Here is a 27524-nt window from a genome sequence, read left to right on the forward strand (position 1 = left end):
GCGGCGTGTGAGGCCTGCTGCAGGCCCACCCTTTCTGTTGGTGGACTGGGAGAGGGGGTGGATTTATTTTGGTTTGGGTTTTGTTGGTTGGTTGGTTTCATTCTTTAAAATGTCCACATGCCTAAAAAGCACGTGACTTCTTTTCCTGAAGTGTTTGACTCGGTGGAGGGCAGGACTAACCCAGGCAGTTCATATTTGTGGCTAATTGTTTCTTACCTATATGTATTTTTATGCGTTTTCTTTATCAGTTGTCTTGTACTTTGGCAGAGAAAAAAATGACTTGAGTATTTCCATTTTGCCTAGCGACCCCCACCTGTAAGATCAGCTCTGGCCACACCACCTGTTTGTCTCAGAACTTGCAGTTCTTCCCTGTGGCTGCGCAGACGGAGCTGGTGCTTCCTTGGCTGCCTCGCCCCGTCCTGCGGTGTGGCTCCCTCGTCTGCTGCCTGTGCGCGCGCTTCAGCCTAATGTGCCATCACCATGGCAGCGTACACCCGCACGTCCCTCCACCCTCATCCTGACTTCTGTGATCGTCCCCGGTTTCCTCCTCGTCCAGTCTTGTATACATTCCCTTCATAAAACTTCCTTTTCCCTAGTTTCCCCACTAGTCTAACTGCTGACCCCCCGGAGGCCCTCTGTTTGTGCTTCCCCAGTGAGGGTTATCTTTTACTTTAACTGTATTTAAAAATTATAGGGAGCCGAGTTCCTATTCTGTGTCGAGCTCTGTTCAGAATTGTTGGAGTTTTCACAGCTAATCTTCCCAACATCCAAGTCATTGGTTGCTCTTTATCCCCTTCATGGGTGAGGATGCCCAGCAGCTGGGAGATAAAGTCTTTTGCGCAAAGTCATAGCCTGTTAGTGGTAAAGCTGAGGTCAGCATCAGGCCATCTGACAGATCCCCTGCCACATACTGATGGCACTCATAACCGTTGGCAGAATGAGCACGCGCCCGCTGTGTGTTGAGAGGCTCCAGTCACATTCACTGCCGTCAGGCCAGCTTTGTGGGTCTGCAACCTGTGCAGCTGTACAGAACTTCACCCTTAGAAGGACCTGCATTTGGTTTAATGCTCTGCTGTTATTTTGAAACTTGCTATTTGAGCAAGGATGCCCACGTGTTTGTTCTGTGCTGAGTTCTAAAAATGAAGTAGCTGGTCCTTCCTGCAGTCATTTTTTATTTTGTCCTTCAGAATCAACTCTAGGTATAAAATTGACTCTTCTTGAGGGGCACCCAAGATGTGTACCAGGCTGCGCACCCTCACAGCTTGCCAGCAGCTGTGAAGTGAGGGTCCGTGCCTCCCTGTGTGGGAAATGTGTTGTCCTAACTGTACCAGAGCATTCTTTCTTGTTTTAAATCGGCCTCGTCATAGGAGGCTCATCAGAGCAGCTAACTTAGATTATGAAGTCGAGAGGCTGGTGGTGCTGTTCAGAAAGCATAGAGGATGGCATGAAAGACAGAGGGGCGAGTGGCTTGGATTTGAACGATTTGTTCAAACTCTGGCCTGGGTAGAGCATTCACATTACATGACTTTGAATCATTTTTAGAGGGGGAAAAGGTATTAACATAATTCTGGAAGAATCCCCGTTGATATATAGTGATGGAGACAGAGTGCTTTAACTTGGTTCTGTTCCCTGTGTGGATTAGCGTTTTAATTGCTAAGTTGTGGTAAAATGCTGTGCTTAATTATGGACTCATGTATCTAATTTATCAGTCACAGCTGCTATTTGAAACCTTCTCGATTGTTTTGGCCATCATTACACTGTTTGCACTTGGGTTACAGAGGGCACCCCCTGGGCACATCCCGGCAGTATTGTCACTTTGGAATAAAAAGTAGGAAATAGAACTGCAATTAACCTTAAATACTCAGGAAACTTTTCCTGTTAACTACTTGTCCTGGTGTGAGGATACTTCTGGAAAAATGAGAGACCCGTATTTAATCCTGGACTGTCTTTTCCAAAATATCCAGCCCCTTCGACTCTTTGTTTTCATTGCAGTGAAGTGCATTGAGTGTAAAGGGAAAGTGGGCTTTCAGTACAGTCCTTAGTGTGGATGATATCGTCTGTCTGTGCTAAAGACCACGATGTCTTCAGTTGCTGCATTCCTTCTAGTCAAAAAACCCTGCTTTTCATTTCTGTAGATGGAAGTAAAAGGGAGCCCCAAATAATGTATAGTATCAGTTATTTTGAAAACATTACCTATTTCTTGACTAACTTTTTTAAATGTAGAGAGGAAAATCTTTCGAAATTAAGCTAAAAGGTTTAGCAAATTCTTTTCTGACAGCCACCAGAGTGTTCTTTAAAAAAATCATTGCTGATATTCAACAGAGTTGAAAGATCTAACAGTTAATGGAAAAGGTATTAATCTTCATTCTCTAAACCAGTTTGGGCATTAACATCAGATGTTTGAGGCCCTTCAGACTAAAGCAGAAAGATTGGGTTTATCTGAGAAGAGAAGAAGACACTTGACCTTGCTGTAGCGTCACCGGTCACAGCAACCCTGCACAGAGATTCCCCTTGTGAGGTGGGGGGGGCAGACAGGGCCAGCAGGGTCAGCAGCCTGGCTTCCTGTGGAGCCGGGGAGGCGCTGCTCCCAGTTCAGAGCAGCCCTTGGAAGCAGCAGGGCAGCAGCCAGGCCAACTCCAGCAATGCGAGCCTCCAACTGTCTGCACAAGTGGACTGCCAGCGCTCAGGCAGGCGGCGCCTTCCACTCTCTGAATAGTTCTCTTCTTAAATATTTGCGTGAAGGCATCAAATTCGGAGTATTTGGAAAGAGTAGTAAAGTAGTAAGTCACAAGAGCAAGGTTTTAAATTTTTCTTTGCCCGCATACATCTAGAGCCATAAAAACCTCTGGGTGGCATTCGGTTAGTTGTCGTATGTATGTTCTGTGTGTGCAAACAGTCAGAAAACAAAGCCACTATTGAGTTAGACGAATGCCAGAAAGGGACGGGAATGAATGCTGGCCTTCTGGAAATGCTATTTTTTCACTTTGGGATAACTCCAGTAACCAAATAGAAGTTTCTGATACTTTTGCCAAATAAAAGAGCTGAGGTTGAGAACTAGCATGCAGTGTCTTAATGTAAGTTTTGGAGAACAGGGTAAGACAAGCAAACTGCAAAGACAAAGGTAAAGGTGACACTCCAGAGGAGGCATATTGTCACTTGCTCATCGAAGTACGCGCATCTCGCCCTGCACCATAAACATTGTTCGCTGGCGTGACTCTTCACCCGGAAGAGACTCTGAAAGCCAGCAGGCCCCCGGTGTCGCATTGGCTCCACTGTCCTCACATTCTACTGCTACCCCCGCCCGGTTTTCCTTAGTATCATCTCTTCCTCTCTGCAGTGAGAAAATCAAAACAGTCAGATGAAGCTATAGCTGAGGTTTCTCTGTATTAGGTGCATATAAAAGCCAAACTCTTACAGCACAAAGAAGTGCGGTATCTTGTTACATTTGGATGTCTGCCATTCCTCAATCCTTAGTCTTCTTTTTTTAAATTTACTCCTTCCCTTCCTCCTCTGCTCCAGCCCCTTTCCCTTGCTTTAGGATAAATTGTGAGAAATCTGGGAGCTTCCTTAGTAGAATAGAGTACAAAGATATCCATTTCACGGTGCCCAGCCGGATGTCTTGATCTGTCCTCTGGCAGAGCACAGTTGCCAAAGCAAGATGAGCTAGTGCCCCTGGCCTTTGACTCACCAAAGCTGCCCCACAGGTCCCCCACTGCAGGACCTGGGGTCCTCGTTAGGGTCTGTGAGGCACACTCAGCACTTCTCAGAGTCTGTGTCCCGGTGTCGAGGTTGGCAGTGATGAAAGGAGCCAAGACAGTGTAGACACAACTCTTTCTCAAATTAATGGTGGAACACAAAAGTGAATATCTCGTGGATGTATGTGATAATTAGTGCTTTCACGCTGCATCTATGACATGAAAAAAGAAAATAATAAATTAGCTGCAAAAAAAAAAAAAGAGATTGGTGATGTTAACAGGAGGAGCGTAGAAACTGCATCTTTTCCTAGCTTCTCATCGTATTCCCCAAAGACTGGAATCCCATGGTCCTCTTACTTGTCCTGCTTCACACTCTTTAGAGCCAGCATTTGTCAGTAAGTTCTGTCACCAGTTTTAACATTGATGATATATACAAAGATGGCTTTGTGATGAATTCTACCATTTCTTCCTCATTTCTTTTTTTTAATTTTAATTTATTTTTATTGTAAACAAATGGGATACGTGTTGTTTCTGTTTGTACATAGAGTAACAGCATACCATTTGCGCAATCATACATTTACATAGGTTAATGATGTTTGATTCATTCTGTTATTTTTCCTTCCCCCCCACCCATCCCACCCCTCTTTTCCCTCTATACAGTCCCTCCTTCCTCCATTCTTGCACCCCTCCCACCCCCAATTATGTGTCATCATCCACTTATCAGTGAGATCATTTGCCTTTTGGATTTTTGAGATTGGCTTATCTCACTTAGCATCATATTCTCCAATTTCATCCATTTGCCTGCAATGCCATAATTTCATTATTCTTTATAGCTGAGTAATATTCCATTGTGTATATATATATATACATATATATATATATATATACACCAGTTTTTTAATCCATTCATCAATTGAAGGACAGCTAGGTTAGTTCCACAGTCTGACTATTGTGAATTGAGCAGCTATGAACATTGATGTGACTATATCTCTGTAGTATGCTGATTTTAAGTTCTTTGGGTATAGGCCGAGGAGTGGGATACCTGGGTCAAATGGTGGGTCCATTCCAAGTTTTCTAAGGAATCTCCATACTGCTTTCCAGAGTGGCTGCAATTTGCACCAGCAATGTATGAGTGTACCTTTTACCCCACATCCTCGCCAACACCTATTGTTACTTGTATTCTTGAGAATCGCCATTCTAATTGGGGTGAAGTGGAATCTTAGGGTAGTTTTGATTTGCATTTCTCTTATTACTAAAGATGGTGAACATTTTTTGATATGTTTGTTGATTGCTTGTAGATCTTCTTCTGTGAAGCGTCTGTTCATATCCTTAGCCCATTTGTTGACTGGGTTATTTGTATTCTTGGTGTAGAGTTTTTTGAGTTCTTTATATATTCTGGAAATGAGTGCTCTATCTGAAGTATGAGTGGCAAAGATATTCTCCCACTCTGTAGGCACTCTCTTCGCATTGCTGATAGTTTCCTTTGCTGAGAGAAAGCTATTTAGTTTGAATCTATCCCAGTTGTTGATTCTTACTTTTATTTCTTGTGCTATGGGAGTCCTGTTAAGGAAGTCTGATCCTAAGCCAACAAGGTGAAGATTTGGACCTACTTTTTCTTCTATAAGATGCAGGGTCTCTGGTCTGATTTCGAGGTTCTTGATCCATTGTGAGTTGAGTTTTGTGCAGGGTGAGAGATAGGGGTTTAGTTTCATTCTGTTGCATATAGACTTCCAGTTTTTCTAGCACCATTTGTTGAAGAAGCTATCTTTTCTCCATTGCATATTTTTGGCCCCTTTTTCTAGTATGAGAAAATTGTATTTATTTGAGTTTGTGTCCATGTCCTCTATTCTGTACCATTGATCTACCTGTCTATTTTGGTGCCAATACCATGCCGTTTTTGTTACTATTGCTTTGTAGTATAGTTGAAGTTCTGGTATTGCGATACCCCCTGTTTCATTCTTCCTGCTAAGGATTGCTTTAGCTATTCTGGGTTTCTTATTCTTCCAGATGAATTTCATGATTGCTTGCTCTATTTCTGTAAGGTACATCATTGGGATTTTAATTGGAATTGCATTGAATCTGTATAGCACTTTTGGTAGTATGGCCATTTTGACAATATTAATTCTTCCTAACCAAGAACATGGGAGATCTTTCCATCTTCTAAGGTCTTCCTCAATTTCTTTCTTCAATGTTTTGTAGTTTTCATTGTTGAGATCTTTTACCTCTTTGGTTAAATTGATTCCCAAGTATTTTATTTTTTTTGAGGCTATTGCAAATGGAGTTGTTTTCCTCATTTCCCTTTCAGCTGTTTCGTTGCTTGCGTATAAAAATGCTTTAGATTTATGCGTGTTGATTTTATAGCCTGCTATTTTGCTGAATTCATTGATGAGGTCTAGAAGTTTTCTGGAGGAGTTTTTTGGATCCTCTAAATATAGAATCATGTCATCAGCAAATAGTGACAGCTTAAGTTCCTCTTTTCCTATTCGTATCCCTTTAATTTCTTTGGTCTGCCTAATTGCTCTGGCTAGAGTTTCGACAATGTTGAATAGAAGTGGTGAAAGAGGACATCCCTGTCTTGTTCCCGTTTTTAAAGGATATGGTTTCAGTTTTTCTCCATTAAGAATGATGTTGGCCGTGGGCTTAGCATAAATAGCCTTTACAAAGTTCAGGTATGTTCCTACTATCCCTATTTTTTCTAGTGTTTTGAGCATGAAGGGGTGTTGTATTTTGTCGAACACTTTTTCTGCGTCAATTGAAATAACTATATGATTCTTATCCTTAAGTCTATTGACATGATGGATTACGTTTATTGATTTACGGATGTTAAACCATCCATTCTCCAGGGATGAACCCCACTTGATCATGGTGCACAGTTTTCTTAATATGCTTTTGGATATGGTTTGCCAATATTTTGTTAAGGATCTTTGCATCTATATTCATCAAGGATATTGGTCTAAAATTTTCTTCCCTTGATGTGTCTTTTCCTGGTTTGGGTATGAGGGTGATATTAGCTTCATAGAATGAGTTTGGTAGGGTACCCTCTTTTTCTATTTCCTGGAATACTTTGAGAATCTTCCTAATTTCTTTCTATTAAGAAAGCATATTAACTTTGCAATCATTGTTTTTAGTAAATTAATCACAAATTATAGCTCTTTTTTTTTTTCACATAAGGGAGTTTATTAAGCAAACAGAGTGTCTCCCTGCAGGGTAAGAGAGAAAATGAGAGGAAAAGAGAAAGGAAAGAGAAAGGGTGTGCGCTAGAGAGAGTGGAAAGCCAGGAGGATAGAGAAAGTGAGGAGGAGAGACAGAAGAATAAATTATAGCTCCTAATATTAGTGACCAACCAGTTATCAGTCTAGACCCTCCATGGTTGAGAATCTAGCTTGAGGCATCTGATTTAACTATGGGCCTTGTCCTGAATCCTTTCTGTTCCTCACATTATACACTGCTGGTGGGGCTTCTTCATTCAGAAAATATGGATTAAGCATTCAGAGATGTACAGATAACTAAGGCTCAGTCCTGTCCCTTTGGGACAGAATGCACTGGGGAGACATACACATAAAAAACTAGCCATGCTAGAGGATATTCTGCTGTGGTGCAAGAAACAGTTGCAGGATTTGAGGAGGTTGTACTCTGTGAGTTCAGAGATAGGACACTGAGATTCAGCTTTGAAAGAATTTTATGTGAGTAGGACAGGGGGGCAGGCATTCCAGGCAGAGGTAAAGATGGACGAAGGTGTGAGTGCAGTCTTAGCATGGGAATCCTCACCTGTCCAGCATGTAGGGGGCATGGGGCAGCTAAAGGGGAACGGAGATGAGGGTGGGGCAAGCTCTGTGACTCAGGGCCTTGAGGAAGGTGCCAGGAATTTTGTTCTATGTTCTGTAGACAAAGGGACGCTATGGAGAGGCTTTTAGCAATTGGATGACTTGATGAAGGAGGAGTGGCGGGGGTGTTGGGAGGATGGAGAGAGCCTGGAAACCAGGGGCTGGTTGTACTGCCCCTGGATGCCAGGAGACCAGCCAGAGGGCTGTTGGGGCTGGAGTGAGAGAACTCAATGGAAAACAAGCAGGTTGGAGACCAGATATATTCTTTGTGTTTTAAGACCAGCACCCAGGGTGTCTGGGACACAGTTTGTGTTCAGTAAATTGTTGTTGAACTTAATAAGATCAGCAGACTCTGAGAGGGGGTGAGAAGGGAAAATGGCTTCAAGATGTTTAGCTGAGATAACAAATATAGGCGAGATGGGCTTGGGGCACTAGGATATTGGGGCCTGAGGAATGGGGCAAACAGCTTTTAAGAGGTTTGATTTGAGTTGCTGGTGCAGGTATTCCATGGAGATGTCTAGCAGTCAGTGAGGGAGAACTCTGGCTCTCAACTCAGATTTGCCTCTTGGACATAAAGGAGCTTGGGAGGTACAATTTTTTAAAAATTGATTCTTATTCTTTTTCTATTAGAAAAGTTTCTGGATGCGATTCCTTTATCCCATCTCTAAGGCTTCTGTGCCTGAAACCCCATTCCTCCCCTGCTGCAGAGGCACATGGACTCATGAGGGGACGACCTGTTCCAGTGAGCCAGGTTCTGTCCCAAGGCTCCCAGACCATGTGTGACCTAGTGCTGTGTGCAGAGTCACATGCCCCTGCAGACCCACTGACAACCACATCACTAGGAAAAGGATGCCAGGCATGGCGGTGCACACCTCTGATCCCGGTGACTCGGGAGACTGAGGCAGAAGGATCGCAAGTTCAAGGCCCCACGCACTTTAGCAAGACCCTGTCTTAAAATAAAAAAAACTTTTAGGACTAGGGATGTAACTCAGTGATAAAGTGCCATTGGGTTCAATCCTCAGTACAAAAAAAAAGAAAGGAAGAAAGAAAAAGAAGGAAGGAAAGGAAACCAACCTTCTCTAAGGTTCAGCAATAATTTGGCATAGAATATAGCAGTTTTAGAATCAAGAAGTCTGGCTTATTGTGACCTTGAACAAGTAACTTAGATTCTGCTTCCTCAGCTATTAAATGGAATTGACCTGACCTCCTTTAAGAGTCCAGGGATTTGGGCCAGGATTTGCATTCAGAATAAAATCCTGCTGCTATCAAGGTTTAGTTTATACCTGGTCACCACCGTCAGCATCACTTGCTGATATCCCTGCATTGCCCCGTTGCCTACTAGAGTAGAGAAGGTAGAGGGAGAAACTCCGTCTGTCTGATTACAGAGCTCCAGTTTCTGCCTCAGCAGCCACTTGGCTGGGTGAGGGATCCAAAATTTTAGAAAAGATTTATTAGGGGCCAGGACACGTACAGCTCTACTGTGAAATGATATGAATTCAGTAATCCTAATGAAATTCATCAACTGCAGTTCTAGGATTCTGGGCATTTTTTTCCCCCACAGAGGTTCTTACATGGCGATGCTACTGTCAACCAAAATTATAAATACTTAATTGCAAAGTCTGAATATTGACTCTAGACTTTGAGTAATAAAATTGGAAGACAAAGAAGCATACAAAGAATGTGCTGGTCTCACTGTGGTCATATACTCTGGGAGGACTAGTGTGAGAAATTGGAATTAATTACTGTGTTAACGTCACTTGGGTTCAATTATCCTCTGCTCTGCCATACGAGGAGACTGCATTAGCAATTCAGCCAACAGAATTCTGGCAGCTTTTGGAAGCATACATGTTTTTCCGCTGCCTTCTTTCTCCTGTTATTTTTTGACACACCCCACCCCTTCAAGGCAGTTTTCCAGCTGTTCCCTCAGGGAGTAGTTTTATGGGAAAGTTTCTTTTGTAGGCTTCCAGCTGGCTTCATTTTCACTATCTCCATGAAGCCACTGTCTTTGTCACATTTCTGTGATATTATCCATCATGCGTTGCCTTTGGATTTTCCCCTTTGAATTGTTGACTTCCTATTTTTGGTTTGCACATGCAGGTTGTCTCCTGGTTCAGACATCTATGTGACAGTCTCATCCATGGCTTTAGCAAGATCCCAGTGTCGTAACTCCCCTAGCAACCTGTCTTCATCCAGCGAGACTGGCTCTGGGGGGGGCACTTACAGACAGAAATCCATGCCCGAAGGGTAGGTATGCCATTTGTCCCATTGTACATGGTTCTGGTCAACATCGCCATCTTTCATCTGTATCCCCACATAAAAAATTATTTTCATTCAGCCATCCCTGATCAATTTGCAATCAACAGTGAAAATATAGGTAATATTCCAGATAGGAAAATGTTTTAATAGCTGGTTCAAATCACTTAAAAAATTTATCATTCTCTAGTCTCTAGGAAGTCCTCAATGGCAGAGAAATCAAATTGCATCCATTTCTCTATGACATGGGTTGTTTAGTATCACAGGAGGGATTCGGTCACATCACATTTCCTCCAGCAGGAACTCGGTAGAATATGACTTGCCCTAGAACTTGTATTGCTGTTGATGTAGAAAAAATGATAGTAACATCCAGAGTTTTAAATCATTTCTTATTCTTTTAAGTCTTCTGTGTTTTGTTTATTTTTTAAAATCTTCACTTGAAAATACTAAATGCCCAAACCCAAAAGTAACTATTTGCTTTGGACAAAATTTGCCAAGTAGCCTGGGAAGGTAGCTCTTGCAGGGTCCTGGGTTCAGTCCCCAGCAACATATATACACACACAAAGTAAAAAGTGAAATATGTGTGATGTTCGAGGCCACCATAAAGGGAAACAGGATTGGAATGTCTGAAGCTAGGAAGTAATTAGCCACAAAACACTGCATGGCACACACAGGCTCCCTTCACCAGAGGAAGAGTGAAAGAACCATCAAAGACTTCCTGCTGGGGTTGCTCCCTAGGAACTTGAGAATGAACTTGAACCATTTGAAAATCAAATGTGAGGTATTCATAAAAACTGCTGTTTCTATTCCACATTTCTCCAAAATATACCTTTAACAAATGTACACACTACTTGGTTACTTTCTTGAGATATCACTGTGTCACAAAGTAAGCATGCTTACTAATAATACCCTCATAATGAGTATTTCCTCTATTTAGTACTTTGCTGCTTTTTACAGCCACGAGGTGTGATTTCGTTGTTGCTAAATGTTAATGTTAGAAGAAAGTAGGTAATAAAACCACTATAAAACATGCTTTCCCCACCCCTGTCTCCCCTAGGACTCCCTTAGAGGCCTGTCTAAAACGTACATTTCTTGTTTTAATTGCTTCAGTGACAATTAGGAAAAAAAATTTAGCCTTTATTCATGAGTCCCTACTAGAGGTTTATGAATTACATATTATTGTACTGCACTACAAAATCAACTAATTATTTCTTGTTTTAATTAGATTTTAAATGCCTGGTTGGTATTCCAAAATAAGAATTCACCACAACCTTAGCATTAGTACAGCACTAAAATATAAATGAGTTTTTAACAAAAAAATAAGTATTTTTCTATATCTAATATGCTTTAAATGTATACCAAAAACCCAAGTTGAAACACTAATGTTTTGGTGCATCTTAATGTTAAAATCATGATGCTAATACTTAGCTGTCAAATTTCTATTAATGAGGTAGTAATTATTCATTTGGGTATTTAATAGCTAAATCTCTGCCATAGATGGCATTAAGGGCTTTCCCATTGTTTGAGAGTTCACCTGGCATTGTTGGGTATGCTATATAATGACTTCTTTACTTGGAGTGATATTGAAAATATGTTACAGTGTTTTTTCTAGATCCCAAGCAAATTTTGTCTGTATCAGGGAGGCATCCAGTCATTCACATGTGTTTCTCTTGAGTTAGGTTTGGTCCTGAAGTCACCCTTACCATCTACACCCTTACAATACAACTTACCCAGTAAAAACAGATATGTTCAAGTTGACTGTGAAATTGGAGTGTGTGTACTCTGCTGCAGACTCATTCATATTCAGCTTGCATGACATCCTAACAGTCCATCACTACGCAGGGGTTGTCCATGAACCACATACTGTTGTGGTTTCCTCCCTCCACTTCAGTTGGCTCAGCTCTGCATGGCATGTACCTGCCCATTCCCTGACTCGAGGAAAGTGAGAATATCCAAATTAGTTGAGCTGCAGTTTATGAGGGAGATTAATAATACCTGCTCTAGTTGAATGAGAGAGAAAGGACAACGAGACAGCTTGGAATGAGGAAGGACAGGTAATGAGAAAGCAACACTGTTTAAAAGACATGGAGCCTGTTCGACCCTCCTTGGAGATGTGCTTTTGGGCCACACACTTTGAGGAGTACTGGGGAGGCAAGGCCAGGCCATAGGGAGGGCGTGGGTCAGAGAGGAGCTGGGGCCCAGGGCAAGCAGCACAGTGGGGATGTGCAAGCTGAAAGTGAGAACTGCGGAGCTGAGTGCCCACACAGCATTCTTCCAGCACCTCGGAGGAGGGATTAGGTTTGGCTGTGGGGGTGACTGAGACCAACAGATGAAAGGTGCAGAGAAGGTGGTTCTAACCTGTCATGAGGAAGGCGTTTCGGAGCTGGGGGCCAGTGAGCATTTGCCAGCCAAAGAATTGCGTTCAGCCTCTTTCAGATCTGGCTGTGACCCTTGAGCTGTGGAGTGCTCCTGTAACAGAGGCACTATTAAACTCTTCAAAAGAGACACGGTATAAAATTCAGAACAAGTTTTGTCAGCACATCTCAAGGACAAGATCTTTGTATCCTTAATTCCCTGGCTCGAATCCAAGTGGAGCATGTGTGAGAGAACTGAAATTAAAAGTTCACCAGGTGAAATGTTTTACAGGGTGAAGTTAAAGACAGTCTTTCCTTGACATTTATTTAAAAGCAAACAGAAAATTATTCGGCTTTAAATTCAGACTTAAAAAATTATCTTTAGTTTCTATTGTTACCAGAAAGTAAAAACAAGATCAGAATCCATTTTTAACTTGAGTCTCCATGCTTTTTTCAAAAAGTCTTAATTTAGTACAAATTTAGAATAAGATCATAGATCATTTTAAGGGTATTTTCTCTTCAGAGCTACAAAAGAATTCTAAGGGAGGAGATAGCGAAAACCTTAATTGTGAATCCTTCTCTTTTTTCTTTTCCTTTCTTTTCCACTTTCACCAAAGTTTCCATAAATCAAGGTTTTTGTTTTTATTAATGGCTATGTTCATATGTAAGGTAATTTGCTTAGTGAAATTTGTGTTTGGGCATGTAAATGAGTAGCTTTTATGCCCAAGCAAGTAGAGAGATGATATAATAAATGAGATGATATAATAAATACATCACTAAAGCAAATATTTGTATGGCCTTCTCTACTTTGCAAATGCTTTATGTAGTTTTTTTTTTTTTTTTTCCTCCTTGGAGCTCTGTAATGGAATTGCCATGTTGCACATAAAGAAGCAGACAAAAGTTCAATGACTCTGTTCCATCACAGTGGGTTTGTGGTTTGAAACTTGGCTATAGTCTTCCTACTCCTAATGTCCTACTTTTTCCAATATGCCACCTGCCCACCCAATTATCAGTTGATTCCAAATAAGACACCATCACATGCCTTATTTGATGTGGGCCCTGTTGATTCCTTTGTTGCATAGGTCAGTCAGAAGTTCACTTGTAACCACACATAAATTGGAAAAATTCCATATGAGTGTTTGAATTCTTCATTCTGGCTTTTATTCTGGACTCAGCATTTACTTTGCTGATATATATTGCTCAACAAGGCATATGCTTTAAATAAGCATATATTATTATTTTCCACAAGGGAAAATAAAATTGACTCACTAAATAACTAGATTTCTTTCCGGAAATAGACAGTTATCTTTATACATGCCAGTTTACTTACTTACAAATGGATCCTCCCAAAGGCAGTTTAAAACGTATACATTTTCAAAGTATTTCTACATAAATGATAGCTTTGTCTTTCAGACCACAGTGCAAATGCTCAGAATATACTTGTTCCAAGAATGAATAGATTTTGCAAATTACTGAGTTAAGAGAAAACTAACCTCCAGGATGCACCATTTGAAGGATGCGTAAGATATTTAAACTCTGAAATTTTTCCTTTGGCTGAGAGTGACCGCCTGAGCTTGTCTACAGGAGGGTCAGATGATTCTGGTTTCTCATGCTACATCAAGTTAGCTCAGTGACAATGGCTCCTGCCCTGTGAATAGTTGATATTGACCTTTCTGAGCAGAGTCACGTGTACTGAACCCAATATGCACATTTCCACACCCATGCGCATATCACAAGGCACGCACATTTACATGCACAGGCATGTACGCACAAGCTGGTAATACCTGTTGTAAGATTTGAGTTCATTATACACAGGACTGCCTTCCTCTCATGGTGAGATCTGATGATGTCTTTGCCTTTTTTCGGGGGAATCACCACAGGTTTGGAGTGAGCCGCAGATCCCCAGCCTCCATTGACAGGCAGAACACCCAGTCAGATCTTGGTGGCAGTGGAAAGTCTACACCTAGCTGGCAAAGAAGTGAAGATAGCATTGCTGACCAGATGGGTAAGTAATTGATTTTTACCAAAAAGCAAGTGTTTTTATGACAAGTTTTTATGATAACTCTGACCACCTCTTAATGATGACATTAAAGTATTGTGTTATAAAAGAGAGCCCTAGTTAATGTGCATTAGAATTCAGTGTCTGCTAAACTAGGTATAAGTGAAAGCAACAATTAAGACCTTAGAGAAAAGTCAGGGAATTCTAAATGAGCCCAAATTACCCATAGAAAGGCCTCAGGAATTAGGTTCAGCACCAAGATTAAAAGATCAGCCTGACAAACCCTCAGATCCTAAGTGCCTTCCTCCCCATTTATTTTTGCCTAGTGCCTTGAAAGGTTCCTTGGTCTTCTTAATGTCGAGTTAAAATACAAAACAACTGTGTACAGAGTTGGAAGAAATGTAATGATTTAGCCACATCTGTAACTTGGTTAGAAGTCTTTTTCATCCATTATGTGCATTTCTTTTAATTCTTTCCACTATTAATTCTCCGCTATTAAGCTGTCAGCTAAGGAGATGTCTTAGCTGTATAAAACAGCTGGTTGGAAGGGATTTGCATTAGTGAGCCCTCCTTTGCATTTGTGGTGCATAGCTCACTCTCTTATGGGGTGTGTGTGTGTGTGTGTGTTGTCATTGTTCTACAATGACACCATGACGCTAATGGATACCATAAAATTTTGCCATGAAACAAGGTCAAGTTTTGACACAGTAGCATCAGGGACTTGGGATCAATACAGTTGATACATCAGAGACTTGAATCTAAAGGTAGGGTTTTTCCCCTCCTTTATCTTATGCCTAGAAGCATTACTATCAATATGGGATAAAAAGATAGGAATGAATTTAAGGGTTGAAAAGATGAAATTTTTTGGCGGGGGTGGGTGCTAACTGGGGACGGAACCAGGAATGTTCTGTCTGTGAGCCCCATCCCCACCTTTTTTTATTTTGAGACCAGATGTCACTAAGTTGCCTGGTAGCCTCAAACTTGCCTTCCTCCTGCCTCAGCCACCTGAATAGCTGGGCTCACAGTGTATACCACCACACCTGGCTGAAAAGAAACTTTTAATGCAAAGACCCATCTGCTTATCTTCTTTGCTGATTCGTGGTTATGTCCTATTTTAATGCTTGTGCCCAAGTAAATGTACTAATCATGAACATAGGGAATGGAGATGTACTCAGCTAAAGCAGGAATTGAGAAATTCTTAGGTTCTAAAGATTTGCTTTGTTCCAATAACTTCAGTGCCTTGTTATTGAAGCCATCTGTCATCCCCACTCTTATCCCACCCACCCCAACACAAAACCTGATCATATTCTGATCTGCTTCTCTGCTCTTGACAGAATGTTTTTAAGCCCATATGTTTTGGTACTGTTGAGATGGTAACGACATATCTGAAAGGACCCCTTCTCCAGCATGACTGTGGCAGCTTCTTTCTGGCTCCCAGTGCAGTCTTCGAACAAGGCTGCCAGCAAGCCCTTTATGCAGTGTAGTGTCCTACTTCCCACTCACAGGAAGTCACACAGGGAATGAGAAGGTGTCCTGGGACTGGAAAGGGTAATTATGAAGTTCATCCCAGACCCACACTGGTTCTCGCTCACACCTCCATCTAGTCCTCTTTCTTTGCATCCACTTCAGTTTAGTGGCAACCCACTCTTAGTAGATAGAACTCTGAAATGAATATGAATGGGTCTTTCTAGCACGTCTTTTCATCCTTTAAGTTAGGTATGCCTTGTTGGTTGTTTTTTAAATAATAAGATATCACTAGGACCCACCAGAGAAGTCTTTTTTGTAAGTGGTGGCCTTTCTGTATTCAAAATCTAAGACTTTGAATAAAATGTTAAAATAAATGCTTATAATTTTTGGTATCCCAGCATTCCAGGCACATCAGAAAGAATCCAGGGCTTAGCTGGTAAAAGCCATACTAGGGAGAATTCAAGAAAAATGATTTTTACATTTTCATTGCTTAGCACACAGTAAGGACTGACCTTTCTATACTCGATTTGAAGAAACAATTTTGTCTAATGACTTGCACTGATGGAGAATGTTTAAGAGATCCTTACGTTAGGCAGACCCACCTGTCTGTGTATCAGTGTGTTGTAAACTGGTACCTACTGACAGTGCAAGCAAAAGCATAGCTGCTCTCATCCCCTCAATGTTTGTTTTTCTGCCTTTCTGCCCTTGGAAATAGTTGAGAGTCAGATCCAAGGAGGAGGCTGCCTGATTCTCTGTGTTTAGGAGGGGTATTTCAAGTTCTTGCTCTTAACTGTAGGTGTGTTAGAGAGTAAATCATTTACCTCTCTCTGTTGGAGCCCCATCTTGAACACCAGCTTGGAGTCCAAAAGGAAGCAATTGTTTTAAGTAAACTAGTTGCTGTGTGTCTTTTCTGTTGTGCTTAGCTTACAGTTATAGAGGACCTCAGGATTTCAATTCTTTTGTCCTCGAGCAGCATGAATATACAGGTAAAATATTTCCAAAGTGTCATGGTAAGTAAACGTGATTGCATCCATGCCTGTCTAGGTAATGTAGACTGAGCTAGGTTAGCCACACTTTGCAATGAATGAATTTCATAAATTTACTCCATATATTCTAAACTTCCCCCCCAAACCAAAAGTTGATTCCGAACTTTGCTGCATTGTTCATGGCCTTTGGTTTGGTGGTACTTGGCTATGCTAATGTGTATGATGTGACACGTTGTCACCAGCTGCAAGCTTTATCCATCAGCCACCTAGTTTCTGACATGCTGTCTATTGTGTAGACTCTTAACAAGCTTACTGCTGAAATCAGTTGGCTGGTCAGTGAACTGAGAGATGCAATGGCAAGCCTCTCCATTTGTCAACATGTGTTTGTATCCGTTTAGTACCTGCACCATAATGGCCTATGCTGTATTCCAGAGCCTACATGTCATCTCCCAGCAGTATCAAAGGTACTGCCAGCTTTCCGAGAGAGCCCCAGTGGGAGATTAATGCGGCAGGATCCAGTGGTTCATTTGTCTCCAAACAAACAAGGGCATGTAAGTTAACTGCAAACTTGCAGAAACTGTAGATTCCTAGCAAACTACTTTCCTGCAGTGTGAAAATGGGACCAGTCCTTCTATTCTTGCACTATATGGTCAGAGAGGAAGTCATTCTGGTGGGGGTTGGGGAAGCACTTGCTAACACGGCCTTGGAACGTCTGCTGCCATGGTCCTAAGATGGCTTCAGCTGAGGTAGATTGCCCCCAACCCTCACAGGTCTGCATAGAGGTTACCTGGTCCACTCATAATCCTAAATCCTTAGGTGTTAGGAATAGAACTGTGTGAGAAAGGGATGCTGTGTGCTTACACAGTTGCAGGAATGGGATGCTGCTAGGGGGCACAGACGGCTTCCCTTCAAACTCCCTGCTGCTTCTCCTGTCTTCACAGCTGCACACGGTTCCTTATCGCTTACAGGCACTACCCATACAAGGTGACCACTGTGCAATGCATTTGATTTCCTTAGTCTCTTTCTTCGTGGGGTTTGTGTTTATATTCTTGTCATTTGTTGGGCAAATATTTCATTTCATACTCGCTGATTTATAAGATGCTCAGAAGACTTTTAACGAGAAATGTCATAAAAGTTTTGTCCTGAGAAATGACTACTGAAGCTAAAAAACCAAGAAAGCATATTATATTGCTCTCGGAGAGAGATTTACTGAGGAAATGCAGTGTTGCCACAGTTCTACTTGGAAATAATAGGTTATCACGACTGATCTGTGAATATCCCTCTTTCCTTAGTAATTTGTATATGGATTATATAGTAAATAACATTTTGGACAGATTAGGTTAGATAAAAATGGTACTAAAGTTAATTTTACCTGTTTCTTTTTTACTTTTTGGCTACTAGAAAATTTCAAATTACATTTGTAGTTCACGTTGTATCACTCTAGAAACTTTCACATTACTTTGCACTCAGTCCATCTCAGTTCAGACCAGTGACATTTAAAGGACTCAGTGCCAGTCAGGGGGCTCCAGATTGACTGTTACAGTCAATTCCGCCCTATTTAAAGTAAATGAGGCAGGCACAGCAACACATGCCTATAACCCCAGCAGCTTGGAAGACTGAGGCAGGAGGATCACCAGTTCAAAGCCAGCCTCAGCAAAAGCAAGGCACTAAGCAACTCAGTGAGACCCTGTCTCTAAATAAAATACAAAATAGGACTGGGATGTGACTCAGTGGTCAAATGCCCCTGAGTTCGATCCCCGGAACCAAATAAATAAATGAAAGCTTCAAAACACACTTTCTAAGTTGTTACTGAGAAAAACTACAGTTACAGGAAAAAAGTAACTCTGATTATTCTTTTCATTTATTTTAGATGTTGATAGCCCTTTATTTTATTTATATGCAGTGCTAAGAATCAAACCCAGTGCCTCACACATGCTTGACAAGCACTCTACCACCAAGCCACAACCCCAGCCCTGGGATTTTTCTTTTTCAAGGGGAAGAGATGTTTCACTTTGAGGTGAAACTGGCACACCCTCCTGCCCCTGGTCTAGGCCAGTAAAGAGCATGCTCCTTCCTCCACTAAGAGAGGCACGTGCACATTCCTTCTCTCCTCTTTTATCTTTAGCAAGTATCTGGGCTCCCTGCTTCCAATTCAAAATGCTATTTTATTCGGTTATCTTTTAAAATAATATTTCCTTGGTAAACTCCATAAAATGTTCTTCCTAAACAACAGAGCCACTGTGTAGAAAGGGTTCTGTACATGTTTCTTATTGAGACATAATTTGCATACCGTAACATTCAGCCATTTAACATACTATTTAGTAAGTTTTACTGTATTCAGAGTTGTGTAGTCAGCACCATGATGTAATTCCAGAACACTTTCACCACCACTGAAACCCCCCTGCATATCCGTTAGCAGTTACCTCCAGCTCTTCCCATCCCTTCCAAGACCAAGGCAGCCACTCATCTTCTTTCTCTGTGGATGTGCCTGTTCTAGACATTTCATGTGAATGAAATCATGTAATGTGGCCTTTTGCATCTTGTTTCTTTCACTGAACATAATGTTTTTTAGGATTCATCCATGTTGTAACATGACTCTGTAATTCTTTCCTTTTTTGTGACTGAATAACATTCCCTTGTATGGATATACCATCCTTTATATCCATTCGTCAGCTGATGGTCTTTTGGGTTGTTTTACTCTTTGACTGTTCCAGCTCATGCCTCTGTAAACATCCACATGCAGTTTTTGTGTGGATGCTGTTTCGTGTTTGTTGAGTGTACACCAAGAGTGGAGTTGCAGATGCTCCACAGCAGCTGCCTGTTGTACCTTCCTGGCAGCCGTGGCCCTGGTTTCTGAGTGCCATTTTGCTTGTAGCTGTTCTGGTTTGTATAGAGTAGTGTCTGGCTCTGGTTTTGATTTGCACTTCCCTAACGTCTGATACTGACGAGCATCTTTCCATGTACTCATTGGACATTTGTTTATCTTCTTTGAAGAAATGTCTATTTTAATCTTTGGCCATTTTCTGATTGGGTTATTTGAAGTACAAAAGTCTTTAATTTTGATAAAGGTCCAATTTATCTTTTTTTTCCTTTATGATGCTCTTGGTGTCATATCTAAGAAACCATTATATAACCCAAGGTCACAGAGACTTATACTTGGGTTTTCTTCTAGTTGTTTTATAGTTTTAGCTCTCACATTTAAATCTTTGGTCCTTTTCAAGTTTATTTTTCTGTATAGTACAGATCCAACTTCATTCATTTTTGCATGTGAACATCCAGTTGTCTCACCACCAGTTGTTGATAAGACTGATTTTTTTGCCCATTGAATTATCCTGGCACCTCTGTGTAAATTTAGCCTCTAAGCACTCCTTGAAAACTGTCTCTTAGGTTGATACTAATTGGGGAAGGAAAAGGAGAGTCTTCAGACTTAATATGTCTTACGTTCAGCCTTCTATCTGCTCTGAGCAGTATGGCTTTTAGAATCAAGCATCCTTTGTAATTATAAGCTCTTTGGAAATGTCATGTCCTTTCTATTTTAAGATATTAAGGACTTGGAGGACAATTTAGATTTTTTTCCTGGTTAAAATGCTCCTTGATCCTATTGATATTTCAGTATGAGTCAGATAATGAAAAATGGATTATTTACAAAAGAAATTCCTGCTCTCTCTGTCTTGGACACTACTGAATGGATGCACATCCAGAGGTTTTTCCGGGCACCTTGCATCTTACTTTGACTTGTTTCTGGAACTTTATGCCTTTAGAACTCTGCACCTCCAGCACACGTCATGGCATGTCCCCTCTTGTTTTCTCCTGGGTTTTCAGGAGGTAAGACCATGTGCTCACGTACCTCACACTTCCCTTGCAGGCTGATAGCCACTACTCAAGCCACTCCAGTAGCAATACCCTCTCCAGCAATGCGTCCAGCGCCCACAGCGACGAGAAGTGGTACGACGGGGACCGCACAGAATCCGAACTCAACAGCTACAACTATCTGCAGGGCACCTCCGCCGACAGCGGCATCGACACCACCTCCTACGGCCCCAGCCACGGCAGCACAGCCTCTCTGGGGGCCGCCACCTCGTCGCCTCGCTCCGGGCCGGGCAAGGAGAAAGTGGCACCCCTGTGGCATAGCTCCAGCGAAGTGCTCTCCATGGCAGACCGGACGTTAGAGACAGAGAGCCACGGCATGGACCGGAAGGCAGAGTCCTCCCTGAGCCTGGACATCCACAGCAAGGGCCCAGGCGGCTCGAGCCCTCTGACCAGGGAGAACAGCAGCTTCAGCATGAACGACGCTGCTTCCCACACGAGGTAACTGCCTCCACCTCTTCTGCAGCCTCGCGGGTCTGCTGGTCTCACCCCAGTGTGTGTGGGTTGGGGTGTGCACTGAGACTCTCGGCTGCAGAGGCGGCGGGTGTAGACATCCGTGTACATATGTACATGCTCTACTTTTGTGTGTTTTATGTCATTTATCTGCCTGCAAAATGCACTGATCCTGCAATCCTCATGCATTATTTCAAATGTTTGCAGAATTATTCTGTTTAAAGTTGAATTTTCTTAATTATTTTTAATTTTCCTAACTACAGCCCAGAATTAGAGAGGAGTTTTGTGATTTTGTCATTTTGGTTCTCAGCTGGCAATAGAGAATAGACAGGGACAGTCTTTTGAAGATTTCTTTTGGAATCTTGGCTGTATTTTTAAAAGAAAGGGATCTTTCCTAAGACTAACTGCGTTTTTCACAATGCTGAGCACATCCCTTCCACAGCCTCTCTCTCTGAGAACATCACTTACCTGACATTTGCATGGTAATTTTTTGCAGTAATTGGCTCCTGACAGTGATGTGTTGGGGGGGGAGGGTGCCCAACAGAACAGTGTGGCTAAAATTAGACACATCCCATCTACCTTTTAGGACAGAAAAGTACACATTTTCCTGCATTCTTGGCCATTGCTCCCCTAAGTAAGATAAATACTGTTTCCATTTCCTCTAAAATCCAAAGCCTGATGGGATGCTTGCTCTCAGGAGGGACCCTCCTTTGCTGTCTCTGTGTATCCTAATCTCTGTGGTGATTTCTCCTCTTACCTCCCCTTGTTGTCAGCCACTGATCAACTTGTGTGACAGAGTATATCTAATCTGTCTCCTCCGTCTCTTTTGTTATTATGCCCTACAGAAAAAAAAAAGTAGAGCAACTTAATTTAGCTTTTTACTTTTCAAGTGAGAATTTAGGTAGATAATCTGTCAGTAAACCCCATATAACCTTCCTGAGAGAGACATCCTCGACTTAATTTGGATTTCACTTGGTCAGTTAAGTATTCGGTCTTCTCATTGTCTGTATTCTTGCTGATGAAATTTTTAAACTTCTCTTCAAGATTCCGAGCCCTAAGGGAGCACTTTACAAGGTTTGTTTCTGTTTACCACTCCCACATTCCAGATTTAAAAATAAACCTTAGGTCTGCAAATTCCGTGACCCCAAGTGAAAAGGACATTGTCAAGTGTTCCCATATTGTGAATACCCAGCATCCCACCACCTTTCCCTGATTCAGAAAACAGTGTGACTCAAGAGGTGTGTTTGAAAGAGCAGAGCAGAGAGCTGGGCCTCACGCGCCGCAGGAGCACAGCCGATCCCATGGCACGGAGCTTCCACTGGCTGTTTTTGCGTTTCCACCCTCTCGTTAACCAGGCACTGTGCACTGACTGAAACACCTTTCGCATTAGAGTGCTTTCTCAGTAGTTTTTCTAGGTTTTGCTGGACCCCTGTCTCTTCCGTTTTCAGCTCCTCCTTTTGAAGGCACCTTTTCTTAAGAATGGTATTCCACTTGAAGAGCTGAAAACGGAAGAAATCTGACCTAATGTGTCGGCAGCAGAAAGCCATTCGTAGAGCTCTCGTCAGGACTGGCGTCACTGTGGAAGAAGGTCGGAAAACACTGGGCCCCTGTCCCTGAAGCAAAGAAGGTGGAGCAGTGCCATTATCTGACAAATCCAGGAGACCTACAGAGCCCTCCAAAAATGTTGGCACCTGGGTTTGCATCATCCAAATGTGCTGACCAGAGCTACTAGAAGGCCTCAAAGGATTATCTAAATTTTCTGCTTCAGATGGACCATGCAGAATCATTTGAATCATCACTTAGAAACAACTCTTCTATTGAAAGTCAGACTTACTGGAGAAGAGAAGAATGTGGCCTTTCAGGGAGGGTGGCAGGGCTTCCCACCCACCGAAGGGCTGAGTCACATTTGTTTCTAGACTCTGGTAAACAGGCATGCTTTGTAACTTCAGCCTGTTGATCTTGGCAGAGTGAGCTGGGTAATCAGCTTCAACAGCCCTCTTTTTTCTGGAGGAAAAGGGGACTTAGCTACCAAATGAACATGGTTAGAGACACGAAAATCACAGAAAATTAGAGTGTCTGTGTCCTCAGAAGACAGGAACAGCAATTAATGTGGAGATCTCTTGACTGCATAAAAGCTTGTACCTGGGACTCGGTGACAAAATCTAAATTACAGTGATTAAGTTCCACTGCATATTTCTGGCTGGGCTGTTCCTCCTCTGTCCTCCAGTCTCCCTTGATGACTGTGCAGGTTTTTTGTGGCACCCATGAGAACCACATTAATGCAGTTTGGTAATTATATAGGCTTGTTGTATTCGAATTAAGAGGAGCCGTACATACTGAAGACCTTCTACAATTAAAAAGTCTATTACTTGCTCTAAAGTGTTGCTCCCTAGAATATATATATTTTCTGTGAAACTTGGAAATCTAGAGAGAGATTTTCATTTTTATTTTTGTAATAGCCATTTCACTTTCAGATCTTAAAATGAACTACTCAGAAACAAAAGGAAAAAGACTTGTGATGAGCATAGGAGAGGCAGAGGTAATTCCAGTTGGCTACGTTCCTGCCGCCTGTGCGCTTTTCCTTTCCTCTTGCCCACCTTGGAGGTCAGCACCTCCTCAGTTGGTATAGCGTGCTGTAGTCCTGTGACCAGTGGAGTGTCTTCTGCTGGAACCGTCAAGACCTCCCTCAGAAGCTGAAAACCCTGCTCGTGCTTGTGTGTGGTCCTCTCTCCTGGAACGTCCTGCCCCATCCCGTCTGGTGTCCCGACCTCTGTACCTGCCTCATTAGCCTGCGGTTCTGCTTGTCTCGAAACGGTCCTCTTTTTGCTTCCCTTTCAGCCCCATCAGAGCCCCATAGCCAATCAGTCCCCACTTAGGTGGTCACACATGTTTTTACTGCCATGGGTACAGGAGGATCTCTTTGAGCATGTTCATCCTGACCTTTGTGTCACGGGTGCCAGTGTGCTCTGATAAGCTCACAGCAGTGACTGCTCCCTCCATGTCCCCTCTTTGATAACTCAAGGCCCCTACCAATTAATCAGTTTAAAGGCCGCATAAATCCTGACCCTTCTAGAAAACCACTACTGCATTCCAAAGCTTATTATACAGACACATGGATATTGGCACAGAGTTGTAGTGCTTTTGTGTATGGGTTTTGGTATGAAAGCATACTTAAAGTTCTTGTATAGCACAAACCTTTAGTAAAATCATTTCTGTATAAAAGTTTTGAAAATCTGCAAAATGTAATAAGGACTTTATAACACACTTGGAGCTCCAGTGGCGCAATCGGTTAGCGCACGGTACTTATAACACACCTGATCTGCAGATATTGATCGGAATCTACCCATAGTTGGTCAATATCTGACATTCATTAGAGGGGTTAAAGATCAAGAGAAACATCTGTCCCCCGCTGTCAGTACAGTTCACTGTCATGAATGGGCCTTTCCTGGTTAAACTGGTAAGTTAACGGTTCATGCCAGAAAAGCTGTGCTTCTTGAGAGTGGCAGGAAAGAAGGATTTCCCACCTGCAGCCTCCTTGAATGTGAAGGCAGGCCTCCTGCTGCCATGGCACTGGGTGGGTGCTTCTGTGTGTTAGAGACCTGTGCTTAAATGTTGTCTCTGGTGTGGTATGTATATAAACAATATGCCGCTTTTTTTTTTTTTTTTGTGGTGCTGGGGATTGAACCCAGGACCTCATGCTTGCAAGACAAGCACTCTACCAGCTGAGCTACATCCCCAACCCAATATGCCTTCTTTCTTTAGAAATTATTCAGTTGTCTTTATAACATTTCCCTCTCTAAATCTTTTCTGCATTTTTTTTCAATTTTTAGCAGTCACTTGCCACTCTTTCACATTATTTTCTGAAGATAAAAGTGTTATTTTTTTCTAAGTATCATGGGCTAATTCAGAATCTAATAGTGCAGCCTTTTTAAATTTCAAACCCAGAACTTCTCTTAAAAGATGTAAGTACCTCTTTTTACCTCGACCTGGTTGTTTGTAATTTTTGCCTTGTGGCTCTGCACACAATAAACATTCAGGATTATATTTTATTTTGTTTTTATACAGCAGAACTCCGGTGAACTAGCCTAATCTATCTTGCTTATGGGAGTGGGTAGTTATTTTATTGGATCTTTACTTTTAGTGACCTCAGGCTGACAACTAGAACGACTGCGGTTGAAATGTCAAGTCAACGTTAAGAAATGAGCCCTCAGCCAAGCCACCGAGGCTCGATGCTTGATGCCGAGCTCACCAGCACAGCTTTGTCTGCAGAGCAGCTAACCTATTCGTTCCGTTGACATGGTCAGTTCAGGCTTCCCACATGCCACTCAGAAACTCAGAAGGTGCAGAGTCCATTCTTTGTCATATTTAAAGCACCCTACCAGGATGAGGATTCATGCAGTTGCTTTATTTAAAAGAAGAAAAAGTGATTTCAAGGGGAGAGGCTCCACGTGTTTGTGCATGATCTCAGCCTGTCACAGGTGGTCTCCCTAGTCAACACTTTGTCCTGTTGAACTTCAGCATCCAGGTGAGAGAGAACAGGTGGTTTTTCTGCACTTAGTCTTTCTGAACATGAAGACGGTTTTGGAGCTGTAAGGTTATGAAAAGTCGTGATTGGTTCTACTTGCCTTAAACCAGTTATTGGATGTAGATCATCTACTGGAAGGTGGTCAAAAAGAAAGAAAAATAGATTTCATTACACCCTTCACCTTCATGTAGGTTGAGAGAGAAACTTAGGGGAAAAGACTTGGCGCTTGAGACAGGCCCATGCCTCAGGTCTGTGTTTGCCCAGCTTTGTGGCCTTTGGTGGTCACCACTGCCCCCCATGGTCCTTCCTCTCTGATCTAATATCTGCTCCCCTCCTTATTGGGAGTTATTCTGTGTGTGTTGAGAATTACAAAGTTTGTCAAATGTACTGCGAACTGTGCGTGTCCTTTTAAGACAAAAGGCTGTCAGTCATTTCTTTCTTCAGCTCTTCATCAGCTCCTCAGGCAGGTCTCTGGTTGCATGTCCTTTCACCAGCACGTGTCACCGCTTCTACAACTGTCCTGTATCTTCCAACCTATAATCATACTTTCTCTTCTCAAGCTGCCTGCCTTTTTAGATGCCAAACTTGGACATGACACTTGTCTCAGCTGTGCCTAATAAAATGATAATGTTTCACAGATATCTCCTTAGCCTCATATTTTAAATAGGTTAGTACTGCAGACCTATTCATCTTGTGGTCCACAATGATCCCGGAAGCCACTTCTGCTGCACACACCTAGCCACTCATTACCCTGTCCTGTTAGTGTTATATGCCTTTGTACTTAAGTAATCTGCTTCTTATGGATGGCTGGTTCTCTCTACTGCAGCCACGTGGATACCCGCTTGCTAGTTTGATCATACCTGCTTCCCTTGTTTGTTTTACCCCAATGCTTTGGAATGAGTGTCCCCTGGACCCCTCCCACATCATGGAGCCCAGTATTGGATGTAGTACAGAATTGGCTAGTGTTGAACACAGTGGGAGGAGCCCTCCTCAATCATTATCCTCCATATTATCTGTCACCAAAAGGCTTGTTACTCATACAAGCAATCACAGGAACCTGATCAGCTCCCCTCCCCTTGGTATTCGGCCAACATTCAGCCTTTGCCCAGATTTTGCCACAGACATTTGACAGGTGACTAATTGCTGCTTTCCCCGCCCTGAAAATACCATCCTTAGCAAGCCCAGCCTGTCTAAAACCCGTCCTCCTTGCCATGCCTGAATAGTAGATGACTCCAAGTGTTCCCTTTGGCAGCTTTCGAGAGCACAGTGGCCAGCAGATGTTTTTCTGCAGGAAGGGATGGTCTCAAGTCATTTTGCAGAAATTCAGAACCATTTCCTTGACCCTCATAGGTTTGGCACTTGGGGCTTTGATGGATGACATTTGAGCTTCCCCCATCCTAGGCAGTTCATCCCAGCAAAGTCAGCAAGCAGATGCAGTCAGTGCCCACTGTGAGAAGCATCCTTTGCAGATTGGCCATCCCCTCCTATAAAGTTCCCCCACAATTGGGAACGTAAAATAACCAGGTTGCAGCACATTTGGTTCATGGTCCCCTTTGAGCATTAGATCAACGTGAGAAATTTGGACAGATTCAGACAGCCTCAGATTTAGTCGCCCTGTTGTCTCTTCACCTCTTTCTACATGCAGTACTCGGTGTGTGTGTGTGTGGCGGTGGGGGCGGTGTTCCCTTCCTTTTAAAAAATCCTGGGATGGCCAAACAGAATCCAAAGTCATTTCATTTTTAGGCAAGGGGACGTACCCTTATAGTTTATATAAAATTAAAGTCATCATCTCTTCATGTAGCATCTAGGGACACCCTGGCTGAATTCTTGGTCATTTACTTTGGCCAGACACACTTAAACTCACTTTTTACACAGTGAGAAAAGTAACAGGTTTTGCAGTTGTCACTTGCAATATAACTCTTGCTTTTTGTTCCATATTATTGGTTCATTACCTTTTGACACAATTCCGTGAAAGTCACCATGAGTAACAGAATTGCAGCATACTGACTTAACGTGAAACCTCTAGGAAAATGAAACAGCCCAGCCGCAGTTCCCCTTAAAAATCAGGAAGCTGTCAAATTTATGTCCATTGTAATGTAAC

General features: G+C 42.3%; 1 protein-coding gene across 1 annotated transcript in view; it reads left to right on the forward strand.

Moving 5' to 3' along the window:
* Sipa1l1 (signal induced proliferation associated 1 like 1) overlaps positions 1–27524 on the forward strand; it is a 367944-nt gene that overhangs the window by 318051 nt on the left and 22369 nt on the right. The window contains 5 exon segments of the mRNA XM_047538302.1: positions 9617–9763; positions 14007–14131; positions 16516–16578; positions 17011–17129; positions 20444–20886. Of these exon segments, the coding sequence (XP_047394258.1) occupies positions 9617–9763; positions 14007–14131; positions 16516–16578; positions 17011–17129; positions 20444–20886 (897 nt within the window).

This window comes from Sciurus carolinensis, chromosome 2 (assembly GCF_902686445.1).
Source record: "Sciurus carolinensis chromosome 2, mSciCar1.2, whole genome shotgun sequence".
NCBI lineage: Eukaryota > Metazoa > Chordata > Mammalia > Rodentia > Sciuridae > Sciurus > Sciurus carolinensis.